The following is a 16,477-nucleotide window of genomic DNA, read 5'->3' on the forward strand; positions in this document are numbered from 1 at the left end:
CCGCTGTATAATATTTGTTTCAGAAGGCAAGTCCAAACATGACACTTTCTATTTCAGAAAAAAATCCAGAAACACAGTACTTGCTGGGCAATAGTATCTTCCTCAGCCCAAAGCATGCAGGGTATAGCACAGGGAAAGAAAATATTAATGAATTAGGCCAAAATAGTACAGGAGAAAGCAAAATGGTTTTCATTCTCTCAAATTAATTTCATTTGGGGAGCTGATCAGCTTATCATTCCACCAAAGGAGGAATGAGCACCAACCCTTTTGTGGTTCAGACATGGGAAGGAGTGGTTCAAGCGGCAATATGTAATAAAATGAAATTTCTTCTTTTCTGCTAGAGGTGCTGCTGTTTGGTTCCTACTAGGATAGACTTGGCTCAAGAAATAGATCAGGCTCTTGGTGGTAGTTTATAAAATAAATTTTTTGTGAGATTTGGTGATAAAAGCTGTGGGACAAGGTCTCAGGTAGAGCTGTGCACAGACTATTCCTTCTCTCCCCACCTGCTTGGTTCTCTGCAGAAACCAAAAACAGGCAGAAATGTGCTGATTTGTACAGACAGGAATATTGGATTTTTTTGTTGGTAAAGGGTCTTGAGTGATGTATGCAGTTAATCTATTGCTCCCCCCATCTCCAGGGGGCTGGTGGAACTTGTACAGTGATGAGAGGTGCTGGCTTTTCCCATAACACCACCTTCAGTTTCTAAATTTACATCTGGAGAAATACATCTCAATTTATTAATCTTTTGCAGACTCTGGTACAGAGTCCAGAGCACTTTTTTAAAAAATATTTTGTACCAACACATTTTTTACCACTCTATGTAGGAGATCTAAGTTTTTGTCTTAAAAACTTATGTTGCTTGTATGTGAAAATATTTTTCTAGCTCTTACTCCAGTCTTCATCAATGTCTCTGTACTGAAGCAGACCTAAGTCAGGATGCCACTCTAGATGGTGGTGGATTAGAAAGGTTACATGTTTTTAAATCGCTTTGATATGTATTCTTTGATCGAGTCATGAGACCCAGACCTTTAATGGGGATATTAAAAAAAAGAAGGATGTCTGTGTGAACTGACTGAAGCTCAGGCTCTCTGCCTTTGCCATCCTCTGTGGAGGAAGGTGAGTGGGTGAATGATTAGACATGGTCATTTCATTGCGCACAAATTTCTCATGATTCTCCCCAAACCAGCCTCTGGGAAAGAAGCTGACAAGCAGCCACTGTCCAGGGCTTTGAGGAAGGAAACACCATGCTGAGGGCTTTTCCCATCAGATCTCTATCTTGCAGCCTAGATTGCCTGTCATGCGAAAAAGGGAGATTTTCTCAAACCCTTAACGTTTGATTAGTCTGTGAATGCCCTCGAAGGACTCACATTAACAGGTTACAGAATAACTCTTTATTAATGAAGCTCTGACAAATCAGGGTTCAAGGATTGCTGGGGATAGTGTCTGACTGGAAAAACATATTCAAAGCAACACAGCGACAAGCTCCAATCCCAACAAAACATAACTTGAGAAAATCATTCCACGCACATGGAATACAGATCTTGCCCAACAGGAGTCCCCTGAGAGGGAGAAGACAGGTTCACCCCGTCAACTGACCCCAGAAGATACTCTGGAGACTTCCCTGACGTTTTCCCATTCTTAACTTACTTTTACAGTATTTCTTTATATTTAGGTGGTGATTGAGTGACTTCAGCCACACACCTTACTCACCTTGGGGGTGGGTATGTCAGCAGAGTACCTGAGATAACCCTGGGATGGGGATGTGTCAATCCAAGGAGAGGGATTTTGCCATGGCTGCTAATTCAAGGGCTTCCTTTATCTCCCTTGTCAGGTGTTACGCATTTTTTCAGCTAGGAAGTACCACTGAGTTCTCCCCTCTGCAAAGGTTTGGACAAATCCTGGCTGTGGTCACTCCTCTGCTCCATCCTCCATTTAGTGCCCCTCAGACTGTGTTGTGTGTGGGAGGTCAGATACGCTCACCCTGCTCCATCCAGGGAGTAGCAGCTGGATTTACCCTGTAACTTCTGCACTGTTACCTTTTTACCCTCAGTCATCTTCCCACAGTGCCCTCACTGACAGTACTCTCTGCAGACAGCTTTTTCAGTCCAGCTGGCAGTACCATGGCTGGAAGCCCTGCAGGATGTCTCAAATGCCCTCCTAAGAGTCTGACATTTCTGTGTTTCCCTTCAAGAAAATATTCTGAATTTTTCAGGAATTGCAACACGTGTAGGGATGTCATGCTCATTTGACACCAAGGATTTTCAGAAGCCTAGAGAGGTAATTCTCAGTTTTGGAACTGCAGAATGTCAAGGCTTTGCAACCAAATCCATTTCTGTCTGTTGTGCATTTGACTGTGACGAATTACTCTAGTGAAGGATGAGGATGTCAACTTTGTCCCAGTATTTAATGGGAAGGATGGGAAAGTGATAAGCAGAATCTTTTTTTGATCTCTTGTATTGAAATGATGACTAATGAATTACATGGTGAAGTCAAGGCTTCTTTGAAAGTAAAAGATGTTAGACCTTGCAGCCATAAAAGAGGATATAGCTGCTTTCCTGCAGCTATTGGGTTTTGTATTCTTTTGGTTTTTTGAATATATTCAAAAGGAAATGGGAAAAAAAACTATCTCTAAGGAAACAAAGACCTTCCTTCCTCTTGGGAGTCAGCAATGATGATAAAATCCCTGCCAAGTGAGTAATTTCTTCACTAAAGACTCCAAAATTACTTTTTATGCCACAGAGTTTCATGTGAAATTACATGTGCTCTTAATGGTCAGTGCTGATCTCACCCTTGGCCGGAAATGATACACAGAATGATGGTAGGGAAGGGAGTTGTTTTGAGTGAGATGCTGCAATATTACATCTTCCCAAAATAGCTCTAAAAGTACCCTTAATTGTACTGCACACTGTGAGAAGCAAGTGTTTAGGACTGCTTGATGCTTCCAGTGTTAGTTGTCACATAATTTTCAGGCTAAGTAAATATATATATAGGATAAATGCAGGAAAACTAAACTAGAATCTTAATTTGACAGTCATACCCTGTCTGAAAACATGCCTGAAAATAACATGACTAAAAATAGGACCATCACATAGTGTTTATTTAAGAAGCAGGTAAAGTGAGAACTTTCATATAAGCACTACCCCGAGCTCCAGCCCCACTACAGCTGTCTCCTTAGCTCTCATATTTTTTGAGAAGCTCTTACAAAGACATTAGTGCTGTGCAAATGTCAGAACATGAACTGACACAAGTGTCATGAAAGTGCATTGCATTCTCTTTTTTTGAATATATGATGTGTTGAGGCACTCATCATCAGCAAATCATCTTTTCTAGCCCCTCTGTCTTTCCAAATGTTATATTAATCCTAACTTAATGCTCTGGGTCCTTAAACACCTCAGAACTAGATGATGTGACTGACACACAGGACTGTGTTTGTTCTGAGCACTAATTCCTTTTGAAGGCTTTGGACAATCAGCCTTAGCTCAGGTCAGTGGTTCAGCCTCTTACATGGTCACAAAGCAAAAACCCCATTTCATGATGAATCCCCCCCCAAGTACCATGGAAACCATTTCATGGAATAAAACCCAACCAAAATCCACACAACATTCAGCCTGTTAATGCTAAGCAATCCCCTCCCCTTGCATCCTTTGAGGTCAGTGTCTTGAGACCTAAGCAGAGAGAGGAGCCCATGGGAGCTCCTGATAGAGGGGATGGCTGTGACAACTTCACATGAGTGGAATATTCTGAAGTTCTTTAAAAACTTCCAACTGCTCAAACAAGGTTGAATTTTAGCCTGGCTAGCTTAAAGAAAAATTATCAACTTACCTTGATTAGAACTAGAGTCCAAGTTATTTCATACGGAGAAACTTCCTTTTCAGGAAACTTTTCTAAGAGGTATTTCAACCCAATCTTACTCAAATTGGTTCCTTACCAGCTGTATAAACTTCTAATAAATACAGCATGGGAGGCAGTAAAATCAAACAGTAAACATGTGATGTGAGCAGCCATAAAGGTGACCTGATTCAAAGGGAAAAAGTACTCAGCAGAAGTCTGCCAAAATTCTGGGAGAGAAATTGCCGACCAGTCTGGGAGCTATAAGCCTGGGGATCAGAAGCATTCTTGAGAAGCACAGCCATCATCTCTGAAATGCAGCTGGGTACCAGAGACATCCTGAGATACCCTCAGAAAGTGCAACTCCAAGGAACTGTAATAGTAACATCATCTGAAAAGCTGAAATTTAGTCTAGAAAAAGGAGATAATATCCTGAGGAAGAATGTATTGGTAACTTCCATTAGCTGTTTCAACTGCAAGAGCAAGAGAAGTCCCAAAATAGAACTGAAATCATCGTATTTTGGGTGTCCCAGGTGAGAAACAGAAAATAACTGCATCCATTGGCTGCTTGAAGTGGTGGTGTCCTGTACTCTCTTATGCCTCTATGATAAAAGATTTTCTATCCAAATCAGCTTCTCTCTCTCCTCCTGCACTGCACATCCTTGCCCCTTTCCTACACAGGTCTGCAAGACCTTGGACCATTGTTGGGGAAGCCTTGCTCACTCCAAACTCTGTAACATGGATTGCATCTGGAGGGAGATGCTGCCCGTTCTACTGTTCCCTCACACAGCCCAAGTCCAGGGCTGGCCCATTTTATCCTCCCATCTCTGGGATGACTGGGCCCCTTCTGAGATCTACAGCTCGGTGTCTCATCTGTACAGGAAATTAACCTATCCTAAGTGTTCTGCTGTTGTATTACTGCCAAGTTTGCTTCAGTAGTAACAACTTAGTAACCTGAAATTTATATATATATATATATATATATGCACTTCATGAATACTGTTATTGGGTGCTGCTATATTTGATCGTTGCTATAAATTTATTGCTGCTGTATCATTGACAGTTGCTATACCAATGCTGCAGATATTGCTCTGTAATAGCTATATATACATACATATGCATATATATATATATATATATATATATATATACACAGATATATATATACAGACAAAAAAATGCTTGATTTATTAGAGGTGTACTTGCTATTGGTAAATTGTGTGGTGTTTCTGGTAATCTGTAATAAAGTAAAGAATATTAGAGGCAAAAGTGTCCGTGCCCTGTATTTCACAAAATCCTGTGAACCCATTCTCAAGGTCTTCAAACACCCACAGGCCAGTGACACCACATCACAGTTTTAGTCACTCAACCCCATTTCTTCTGCACAGGATGCAAAACAACCAGAAAAGAATAAGGAACAACATGCACAGAATTCTCTAATATCAAAATATAGCAATTTATTCAAGACACTGAATATGATCTGTTGATTCTCTCCTTAAAACAAATGAGCTACAATACACAAGGTGAATTTGAAGAAAGTGTGGGTGGGGGAGAAACAAAATAAGGGTTGATGTTGTTTCAACAGAACCTGGGAAATGCTTAAATGAGAACCAAGTCTGGCTGCAAGTCTGACACAGACAATAAAAACTGCAGAAGCCAGAATTCAGAATTTCATTGAGTGGCTGAAAGAACATTTCTGCAATTGACAAAGAACCACATCTTTTAAAAAGGCAGTAAGAGGAAAAAAGAAAGGAGGAAAAATTAAAAAGGGAAAAAGAAAAAGAAACCCAAAAACAAAGCAGACCCTTACATTTGACAAAGTGCACTTCACTTGGCTCTAAAATTAGCTATTTTTTTCTTTTTTTTTTTTTTTTTAAACAAATTAAAAGGAAATTTCTAAGATGTAGCATGGGGTTAATGTGTGTATAACCCTGTAAGTCAGGCCCTTTATTGCCCCATAAGGGACCCAGTGTTTTCTACATAAAAGATTCAGTATCCTTCTAACCCACAGAGTATAGTGGTTTTTCAGAAACTGGGTTTTTTTTTCTACTTCCAGGCCAGATCCAGGCAGCCAGCAATAATAAAAATCCAGCAAGTCTCTGGATGGTTTCACAATCCTGTTTGGTCACTTAGGCTTTTCCATTTTCTCTTCTGTTACAAAGAACTATAAAACAAAATTCTAGGAAGAAATCTTATTAAGTCCCCTGGGCTGTCGCTTTGTGCAGCTCTATTGCAGGGGAGTCACAGAGAGGCTCTGCCAGCTTGGGAATGCACTGCTGCTGGAGGGGAGGGAGAGCTCCCAGGAGCTCAGTGCTGCAGGTCTAGGCTGAGACATCCACCCTGAACTACAGCCTGGAAAAACCTCTCTCTCCCCACTGTCCGTGTCTTGAAGACACCACATCCTTAGGTTAAGATTAACCTTTGCAACTACACCTCCTGCCTTCTTAACTGCTCTCATTTCAGCTGAAAGCTGTCTACTACAGCATCTTCCAGGAGTTTCCAGTCTTCAGGATCTTGTGGAAGGTAAGAAAAGGGAATTTTCTTAGCTCCTCGCATACACTGCGTTTAACTCTGACAGTCCATATAAAAACTTTCTGGAGCAGCAGCTTCTCTCACACAAGCTTTGCAAACCAATTGATATTCAAATTTTGTTTCTCTTGGCTTCTTACCTCCATGTAGGAAAGTAAAGTGGTGTTCTGACAAATTAAAAAAATGGGAAAAAAAGAGCGTCACGGACACTGCCCTGTTATCTACAGTAGCTATCCTGGGAACAACTATGAATCACAGGCTGTGGAGCCAGCCAGTCATGCAGCATTGAGCAAATTAATCTCTTCAAATCCTGAGGTCTGGCCTATTCAGGTGTCACTCAAGGGACAGAGGCAAGGCCAGAGCCCCATCAGTGCTGCCCTCCCATAGACCAGCAACTTCTGCTTGTTATTCTCAGAAATGCCACCAAAAAGCAGCGTAGGAATTTAACCGTTTACATGCAATGACTGCAATCAAATCACTGTCCAAACTGTGCTTCATAAAACCACATCACGCCTTTGTATTCAAGTTCAAGACCCTTGGAGCAAGTCCTCTTGTTTTTTTTAAAAAGTGGTAACTTTAAATTAGCAGGTACATATGGTTATTAGAAAAAAGTGCAAAATTGCCACATGGTGATCTACAGTCATGCTCTTGGTGCAAAAAACTAAAACCAACACATAAAAGCATTTAACACCAAAAACAATCCTTGATACTGCCTGGCATCCAATTATTTGAAATAAATTACAAACAAGCCTAACTATCACTAGTAACCAAAATCCCACAGAACTGTTTTTACCTCTGGACTAACACTTTCAAGTAGTTACTTCTTTCCATTCTTTTCTCCTTTCCAAAGGTGTATCTTTAAGAAATGCAGCTGAAGCTGGCAGTGACTACTTCCACTAGAAGGACTAGGATCCTCTACAGATCCAAGCATACAGAGAAGAAAACTCCAGAGAAAAGATGGTGTTCAGATTCCACAATGATGCCCTGGAGCTCACCAGCTCTCACACCACCAGTTCAGCCCAAGGGCTTTGGGTTTGCTCAAGATTAAATCACACCTTCAGCAGCTGTGGTCAAACCAAGGGGAAGATGCCATGTTACAATGACTTTGGGCAGGAATGTTCTATCCACATCTGTGAAGAGGTTTGTGGCCTGTTTACTCTCTCCTACAGATCCTGGCCTAGGCTGTAGAGAGGACAGTCTCAGCCAGTTCTGAGGATCTGTCAAGTCATGTCTGACACCACCCCAAGGCTGCCTTGTAGTTTACAGCACTTTCAGTAAACTCTGCCTGTGTGTACTTCTTGGCATTTGTCATTCCCTCAATTAGAGGAATGCAGTCTTCAGCTGGCACCCATGCAGGTGTCACGGCTGCAGTAAGGAAATCTTGTCCAAAGTGGATAGTGGAACTCTCATCGTCATTCTGATCATTTCACACCCCACAACTTTACAGGGGTGTATATGTTGAGATAGAACTTACATATGATGTCATTTACTGAATTCATTGTCTTCTGAGCACCATATTGACGACACCCTCATGGCTAAAGCTGTCTGGGCAGACAGAGATCCTCCAAGGGCAGACCCAGAGCTTTTCCTGCAGGATGCAGCACACACATGGTGACAGCAGCACCACCCACTGCAATGGCAGAGCCTTCTTCTTGGCTTGTGTGGTCTGTGGATGGACAGGAGCCTGGCAAGGATCCATCCTTCCGCAGTGACAGATGCAGTCAATGTATTTCAGTTCACCTGGTCTCATGAAGTCAGTGGTGAATCCACACTGACTGACTGGAATAATGAATAGTGGAAGACAGCACTGCTCAAGCAAGGCCACAGGCAGCCAAACCCATAATCTGTCAAAATCTGAACTATCTCTAGAGACAAGAAGATACACAAACATTTTCTGCTGGTTACTGAAAACAAACAAAAATACAGACTAAAGAAAATAAATGTTATATTTATAGTCTCAGGCTTCTGAATCTCTTTGAATAAGTTTACATCATCAAACAGCCACAAAAAATGGAATGAGACTGAGTAAATGGCTGGCTGCTGGAAAAGGACTTTAGTAAAGGACTGGTATTTCTTGTATCAAACATTGTTTTTTCTTACAGCACTTTCTGAGAGAGGAGAGAAAAAGGATACTGCGCCTTTCATGTTCCCTGTGTGTCATTCCTTTCGCTTGAATTACACAACTGGTCTACATTTTGTGGCCATTTTAGGCTTTTAAAACTGTTTAACATAAAAAATATTTTTTTTTCAAAAATACACTGGGTTCTTTCTGTTAAAATTCATCTTTCTCCTGTAAAAATCTTCCCCAGCACTGCATTCTTATATAAAGCACTTATTACACAATTTGCTGAAAGTGCCCTTGAGACGCTAAGATCTGAAGCATGGAGGATTTTTTTTTCTTTTAAATGGAGAGAAAGAAAGGAAAAGGAAGATATAGAAGAGAGGAGAAGCAGTCTGTCAAAAATTTTCATTGTCATGTCCACCTGGCTGCATCTACTATGGGCATACAGAGAAAAGAAAAAAAAAGGGGGGGGCAAAAAGAAAGAGTAGAAAATAAAAAAAGGAAGAAAAAGTTGGGAGTGGAAGGGAGAAATAAAAGGAAAACAAAAGTTTCATCCTAAGCCTGGGATCCTCCAGGCTGTAATATTCCAGCTGATAGAAAAACCACTGAACAAAAAAAGTAGTCTAGAAAATAGAAAGTGTTGTGATTACAAAGTTGAGCATTTCATCAGTACAAACTGGTCTTTGAACGTCCTTTGGGAGAGCAACTGTAGTGTCCAAATTGGAAGGAAAAAATACAACACCGCATGGAGGAGGATTTTTTTTCCCTTTTGGTTTATCACAGCATTTTTCTTTTTTTTCTCTTTTTTTTTTTTTTTTTCCTTTTTATTAATTTTTTTGGCACAGCTTTTTTTTTTTTCCCCAGCCATCAGAGCAAGTTCTCAGATGCAAACCAAACAGTGCAATGCCTAGCTGGTGGCTTCATGCTTCCAAGGCTGAATGTTCCAGGTGGAAACCATTCCCTCCCCCTCTGAAGTGACTGTTTTTACTCCTTGATGAAGGTTACGGACAAAATACAAGTCACCTGTGGCCAGGGAGAGTCGGTTTCATGGTACACTCTAACTTTGTTCAAGTTTGTACAGTTCTGGAGCTGTTAAGAATAGTTTTGAAGAGTGCTTCTCCCCACACATTCACTGCTGGTCCATTTGAAATTTCTTCTAAAACATTTCACTTTTACTTCCGCAGATCTAGAACACAAACCTGCAGAGAGAAGACCTTGTGTTAAGAACCCCTTGTGACGGTGATGTGGAAATCCTGTACACAGCCAGCTGGATGTTACACTCCCCAGCTTCAAATCAGCCTCACTCAAGTACTGGTTTATAGGCACACAAGTCAAGAAACAAACTGACACAGAAGAAAGCCCAAGTGAAACCCACACATTTAATATTTAGCTGGGCTTTCATTGGTTTACAAACATTTTGGTAGCACATCCATAAGATTATGGGAGCTGTTCAGTTGCCTAAGTATCATGTCCCCCTCTGAAATACATCCAAAACAGATGTAGGTGTGGCAGGCATGACAGTGGGCATGTGCCCATCTGGGGCAGATGTTGGGAGCCAGGCTGAGATGTCACAACTAAGCTCAAACAACTGAATCATGTCATAGGTGTTCCCTTTGTTAAAACCAATTGAAAAATACTGCTCCAAAGCAGCTATGCCAGCCAGCCATATGTGTCCTGTACAAGCTGATCATGATACAATGGAATTTTTTAGAAGTAATATTAACAGCAAAAAATAGTAAGGAATAATCAGGATCTCCACATCAATATTTCTCCTTTACAACAGGACAAAATCTTTGGTTATCATGCTCAAAATTTCCTTCTTTAGCTATTCCTATTCAAGGGAATAGGAATATTCTTCTGTGGAATCAAACTCTGAAAGCCCCAGCGCAACTGTTTGTTACAGAGTTGACTGCTGCAATCTGCTGTTCCTTAAAACTGACAGATAATGACAGAAACAACATTATTGTTGTTCTTGTCAAATATGTATTTAGAAGTCATTCTCATCTTCAGCAATGTTCACCTATTGCACAAGCATTCTTCATTTCTGACAGAAATACCACCTCCTAGTATTCAAAACCTTTCAAAGCAGGAGCATTTCTAATACACTACACAGAGCTACTTATTTGTGTCTTGAGCCTTTGGCTCTGTCCCCAGGAGGCAAATATAGCATCCTATTTTTTGTTGATGCTCCCCAGAAAAGAAATCTCCACTCAACCTTTGCAATGTTTGATGATCCTTACCGATCCGTCTGATGCGCTTGCTCCCACTTTGTCGCCTCTAGCATTCCAGCAGACTTCAAAGATGCCCCCGGTGCCTCTGTAGCTATGTACTAGAGTTCCACTCTACAAAGCAAAACAGCATGCAGACATTGGATATAGAAGTTCCCCTTCTTTGTCTCTCATGTGGCACTGTGTTAAAAGGGGAAGCTATTCAGATCACCCAGCTACGGCCATCTCCATATCCTGATGGAAACTGCTTAGGAAACTGTTAGGAAACCTGTCTTTGTAATGAAGAGCAACAGGCTCCTCCAGAAACTCAAGACATCCGTTTTTGTCAACTCTGTATCGGTATGGGGAGTTAGGTTGATGTGCTCTTCCCTAAAGTTTGTTGCTAATTCAGGTTGTGAGGCACCAGTATCCAGAATTACATCTGTGGAACTATGATGTCCCACTTTTCTCCAGAATATCACCAGTCCCCTGCTTGTACATATTTTATCTATATCTCCTCTTCACAAAATCTAAGCCATCAGATTCACAGCAGAACTCAGTTTGTAACTAAATAAAAGTATCCCTTATTTCTCATCTATACCTTTGCTTCACAAAGCTGATGACCCAAAACAATGTAGCTATTTTCATGCATGCTACCTGTTTTAGCATACAAAGCAGACTGAGTAGAACTGTTCTCTGGGCAGTCACCTCACTGCACCTGAGTGACTCAGCTGCCATGGATTTGTGCCAGCCAATACAATCAGGTTTCACCCTGGCAGGCAGGTCATGCATGACCTAGGTACACACATTTTCCATTTAAGCTTTTGCTGTTAATGTGTCATCTAAACCAGATGTGCTTCGCATGAGGCAAAACAGTACCTGAGTATTCCATATATGGACACATTTGTCAAAGGACCCGCTGGCTAGATATTTTCCATCAGGACTAAAAGCTACACTGTAGACGGGCTCTTGATGCTTTGTTAACGTATGGATGCAGACTCCTCGGTCAACGTCCCACAGCCGAACCGTGGAATCAAACGAAGCACTGCAAGAAGCATTCAAACATGAGAATGTAATGATTTAGGTGTGAATCAATTTGCACTGTGATACTGTAAATGCTATAAGAGAATACCAGAGTTTTGATTTTTTTCCCCTTGGCTAAGCAAGATGTAATGTTGCAAACAGAAAAGCTAAAATGTACCACAGCCTGTATGTTTTTTCTCTTAAGAACTACAGCTATAGAACTGAATTCTTGTATGAGGACTCTTAGAGTCTATCTAGGTGTGCTCTATGGAGCCCTAAGAAAGCCAAGCTCCCCATTTTTGAGATTCTACCTCCTGTTACTCGGGAAGGTCAAATATATATTGTCATTAATAGTGTAAATGGGTCCAGAGAGATCATACTCCTAATGGATTCACCTTATTTAGTGAATCAGCATTTTGTAATTCTCTGTGGTTTTTTTCACTTTGTTTTAGTGATGCTTTTACCTACATTCCATTTAACTCCCAAACTGTGAGCTTGGAGAAAGGCAAAGGAAATAATTTGCACTAAAAATAATAATAATAAGAGGATAACTCCAAGAAAGTGAAGTTCTTCCACGTCCACTCCCAAACTAAGAAGTAAAAGAAACCAGTTTCCATACAACTTCTCCCCACACGGCAAACCCCATGAGCTGATCTGATAAACCCATGATAAAGCTTTTCTCTATTAGCTAAGAAGGTTACAAAAATTTTCTCTAACTGCCCAGGTGAGTTGTATGACCCCAGTTAGAAACCATTCCAACTGCTTGAATCTTGAGAGCACCTGCCTCAAGATCTTCACTCCTAACAACTTGATGCTGGATGTGAAAGTGCAATGCCAATTTACAACCATTTTATCAAGGCAGCTGAAAAGTTAAATACCACGACTCAATTTTCTTTCTTTGTTCCCATTCTTTCTTCAAATACAATCCTTTCCCTTTGTATCCATCCCCCTGAGTTACATACACAGATACTTTTTAGTGGAATCCTCTGCAGGAAGACTGATGGGAAAGTGACAATAGGGTTACATGTCAGAAAGATGATCCTTCTTCCTGGCAGCCAAGAAAAAGGTGTATTTTTTACCTTGCTAACATGATGTTGGAGTTTGGGTTGCTGGTGCCTGGTCCTGTAGGGCTCCATTTGATAGTGTAAATCTCTTTGCTGTGAGCCTGAAGATCATGTACACAGGTATCTTGCTTCATACTCCATATCTGAGTCAGAGAAATAATGAAGGGGGAAAATGGCAACATTATTAATCTCTTCTCAGCTGAATTATTTCAGTTCTATGTTATTCTTGCCATTTGTTTATTTGAGATCTTGATACCTGACTACACATAAATATAATTTATTAATGCAGCAACTTGGCACATAGATTAAAAAATAACTCCAACCGGGGAAGGAGTTACACATTTAATAGTATTTATTCAATAGAAAAGAACTAAAGAATTGCTGTACTTCCAAGAGCCTGTAACTATTTTCATACAGAAGTTTATCTATTTGAAGAAGTTTAACCTGAATTTTATTTACACATTGCAACAGCAGTAATTTTAAAGAAGGAGAAGAAAATTGCAGCAACTGCTTAGAATACAGCAATTTTCTCTTATGCTAGTAAAATTTTCCTTTTCCTCTGGAACTCCATTTGTCTCCCTCATGTTTTTAACAGTACAGAAGATGGAAGACAGTCAGCTATTTCTGCAGTGTTACACGGCCAAATACTTCAGTGTAAAATGAAGGAATTCACAGCAGGGAAAATAACTCAAATTTAGTCAGTCAGTTTCAGAGAGATAGCAAAAACATAGTAATGATTTAACTCAGTTGTTGTAAGTCTGCACCATGAGAATGATGTGCTCTTATCCTGAATCAGTGTACCTGAGACTGGTCTTGGAAATGCTACACAAAGCTCAGCCATGTTCTTCGGCTGACAGGCAGCATGTTCCAAGAATTTATAGGAAAAGCTCGTTAATTCCAAAAATAAAGAAGAAAAAAATTGGAGAGGACTGATTTACAAAGGAAAAGGAAGAAGAATAATTGCCTTAATTTAGAGTATTTGCTGTCTCCATCACTGAAGGTTTTTATAAACAGGTGAGGCCAAGGATAGCAAACTACGAGCCCTTGTGCCAAATTCAGTGGTCAGGAATTTGAACTGGTAACAACAACACCGAACCATGGTGGTTTTTAAAACACAGCATGCAACTGGGCACCAAAGACATTGGGCTACCCGTGGGTCAGGATGTTTAAGCACAGCAAGAACAGTTATGCAATACTGCTTTGTGGCAGTGTGACAGGCAAGGTGCTCCCTTTTGTCCCTGTTTTCTGTACAATTCCAGCTCTGTCACTAGCCTGAATCATCACCAGCTGCACATCTGGAATTCAGAATGGTGAAAACCTCTGCGGGTATGTGGCAAAGACAGAGCAGAAGTCAGTCTACCTATGAAGAGGAAGTAATCATAACACTGACATTCACTTAGCTCATCTGCAAATTCTGCTGCTGCCTCAGTTTCATGCTAGAAACGTCCCAAACTGTGTCAATCAGCAGTGCAAAGAGATCTGAGTCTGAATTAACACAACCATAGTGCAAAGAAACTCTTTCCAGTACTATCCTATCCACAAAACCAAATATTTCCTGGGGTATTTGCCTTCTTCAAGGAACCAGCATAAATCAACAGTCCAGCAGCAGGGCTTTGCTTAAACAACACACAGCTACACCTACACAGACAGCCTTCATTTGATGTGGCTGGAAAAGAAATATGAGAAGGGGTTTTGGGCTGCTGAAGTTCTATACTATCTATACTTAAACTACGACATTTTTGTGACAATGGCGTATCAGTCACATAACACTTATTTGGATAGAATGCCTCAATTTCCCCAGTATTTGCTTCATGATCTTCAATCTTTCATATTTTCTTCAAGAAACATGGGACCAAATGGAAACTACTGTTCATGCAGAGTTTGAAGTGATACAGTACCATCATTCTGGAGACGACTGAAAAAGAGAAATAATTTTTTGTGTTAATTTTTTGAAGAAAAGGAACGGAAATTGTTTTACCTTTAATGTCATGTCATCAGAGCAAGATGCTAGTAGCATGCCAGATGGGTCCCATTTGATTGCATTCACCTCGTTCTGAAATCAAGAGTGATTTTATTAAGCAAATATTCCAGTTACTGCATCATACTGGGCACTCAGCAGAGGGCACTCAAGGTTTATGCATGGAACAAGTTCACCCACAAATTACACTGCTGGGTGCTTTTAGATGTTAACAAAAGCAGCGCTGCCTCCCCAACATGCTATTTAAGTGACATTTTGGGTGGAACCATTCTGTGCTTGTGAACAACACACACAAACAATCTTCTGATATGTGTTCTGGCAAAAGTTGCTCCTATCCTTTTGTCATATCCTAGGATTTAAATAAACCCAGACAGATTGATGATACAGCATTAGCTTCTTTTTAAAACTGGAGCATTTATTTCGTTAATGTTCAGTAGACTTGGTAATACAAGTTTCTTCAACAGAAAATACTGATACTGGTGAGGTGTAATTTGATAATTCTTCATATTGTACCTCTGCAACAGTGCTGGTCTCTCTAAGGACAGGTTTATATGTAAATGAATTCCATGATGGAATATTAATCAGTTTAGGATGCTTTCTCAGTCTTTCTAGCACTTTGTAATTAACTAAGCCTAGTGTATCCCCTTGGTAATGATAAGTTTACCACGCTCTTCCACAGACATAGGTAAAGAGAAAAAAAGCATTTTATAAAAAGGGAAAGACTGTTTTCTTAAATTTCATAAATTGGCCCAGGGTCTCAGTGAAAACAATGCTGGAAAATATTTAAATTTTGCTTTATACATTTTACATTTTCAGTAATAATCAAAAGCAAGTATGGATGTATTTGAGGTGAAAAATTGGATCATGTACAAAATGGTGCATTTCATATAATCATAAAAATCACCAGTTTATTGTTAGGAATGTACAACCTGTCATGAAATATTAGTTTAACCACAGACTAAGACAAAGGTCTTAAATGCATCGTTCTGGAAGCTAACATTGAAATTATGGGTCAGTAAATGATTGCAATATTTCTCACAAATGAAACCTAGAAAAAGTAACCTTTGACAGTCATTAAATACTACCAAGAAAAGAGCAGGGAAATACATATTTAATATAGCCTATTAGACTAAATTGATTCTAAAATTGAACAATGACTGGAAGTAAACCGTTCTCCCCTTATTCATAGCTCTCGTTTAGTAAGGGAAATTAGGCCAGCATAAAACAGAATCATATTTATGAATGTGCCTTCAGTCTACAGCTCATGCTACACAGAAATACTCTCACAATTTAAGCTGGAGGTGTTGCCTCCTATGGTGATTTAGAACACTTTATCTCTTCTCATAGGCAGTGAAGCACTCACTCCCAAGGAATATGCTTTTAGGGAAATAATGGGGTGTAACACCTTTGCTGCTAGAACATACCCAGCAAACACATCATCTGCCATCATTGTAACTTGTTGCTGTGACGTTATCACTAACATTTTGGACTTGTTAAACTTACTGTGTGTCCTTGAAAGGTTTTAACAGGACGATCACAGCCAAGTCTGCATACATGGATGCACATGTCAGTACTGCAGGAGGCAAAAGTAGTGTTGTTTTGCCAGTCTACATCCAGAGCAGGAGCTGTGAATACAAACAACAGAAGGAATATCAGGGATCACGACAAAGAAACAGCTATCCCAAATAATTTTCCTCCCATCACCTACCTGGATGAAACAGACTACAGGCTAGTTCTTGGTCTGTCACCTGCTGCCAGTTATTAGAGCTGATAGGGACTGCCTGAA

The 16,477-nt window shown here is 40.2% G+C and overlaps 1 protein-coding gene across 3 annotated transcripts in view; it reads right to left on the minus strand.

Moving 5' to 3' along the window:
- Positions 1–5,265: 5,265 nt before the first annotated feature.
- The window catches only part of TBL1X (transducin beta like 1 X-linked), a 190,823-nt gene continuing 179,611 nt past the window's right edge, over positions 5,266–16,477 (minus strand). For all 3 annotated transcript variants that reach the window (XM_058845907.1, XM_058845891.1, XM_058845900.1), the window contains 6 exons: positions 16,195–16,316; positions 14,692–14,766; positions 12,729–12,856; positions 11,506–11,671; positions 10,660–10,761; positions 5,266–9,618 (listed from right to left, as the gene is read on the minus strand). In XM_058845907.1, the coding sequence (XP_058701890.1) occupies positions 9,592–9,618; positions 10,660–10,761; positions 11,506–11,671; positions 12,729–12,856; positions 14,692–14,766; positions 16,195–16,316 (620 nt within the window). In that variant the 3' untranslated portion in view covers positions 5,266–9,591. The remainder of the gene's footprint in view (positions 9,619–10,659; positions 10,762–11,505; positions 11,672–12,728; positions 12,857–14,691; positions 14,767–16,194; positions 16,317–16,477) is intronic.

Source organism: Poecile atricapillus, chromosome 1 (genome assembly GCF_030490865.1).
Source record: "Poecile atricapillus isolate bPoeAtr1 chromosome 1, bPoeAtr1.hap1, whole genome shotgun sequence".
Classification (NCBI taxonomy): Eukaryota; Metazoa; Chordata; class Aves; order Passeriformes; family Paridae; genus Poecile; species Poecile atricapillus.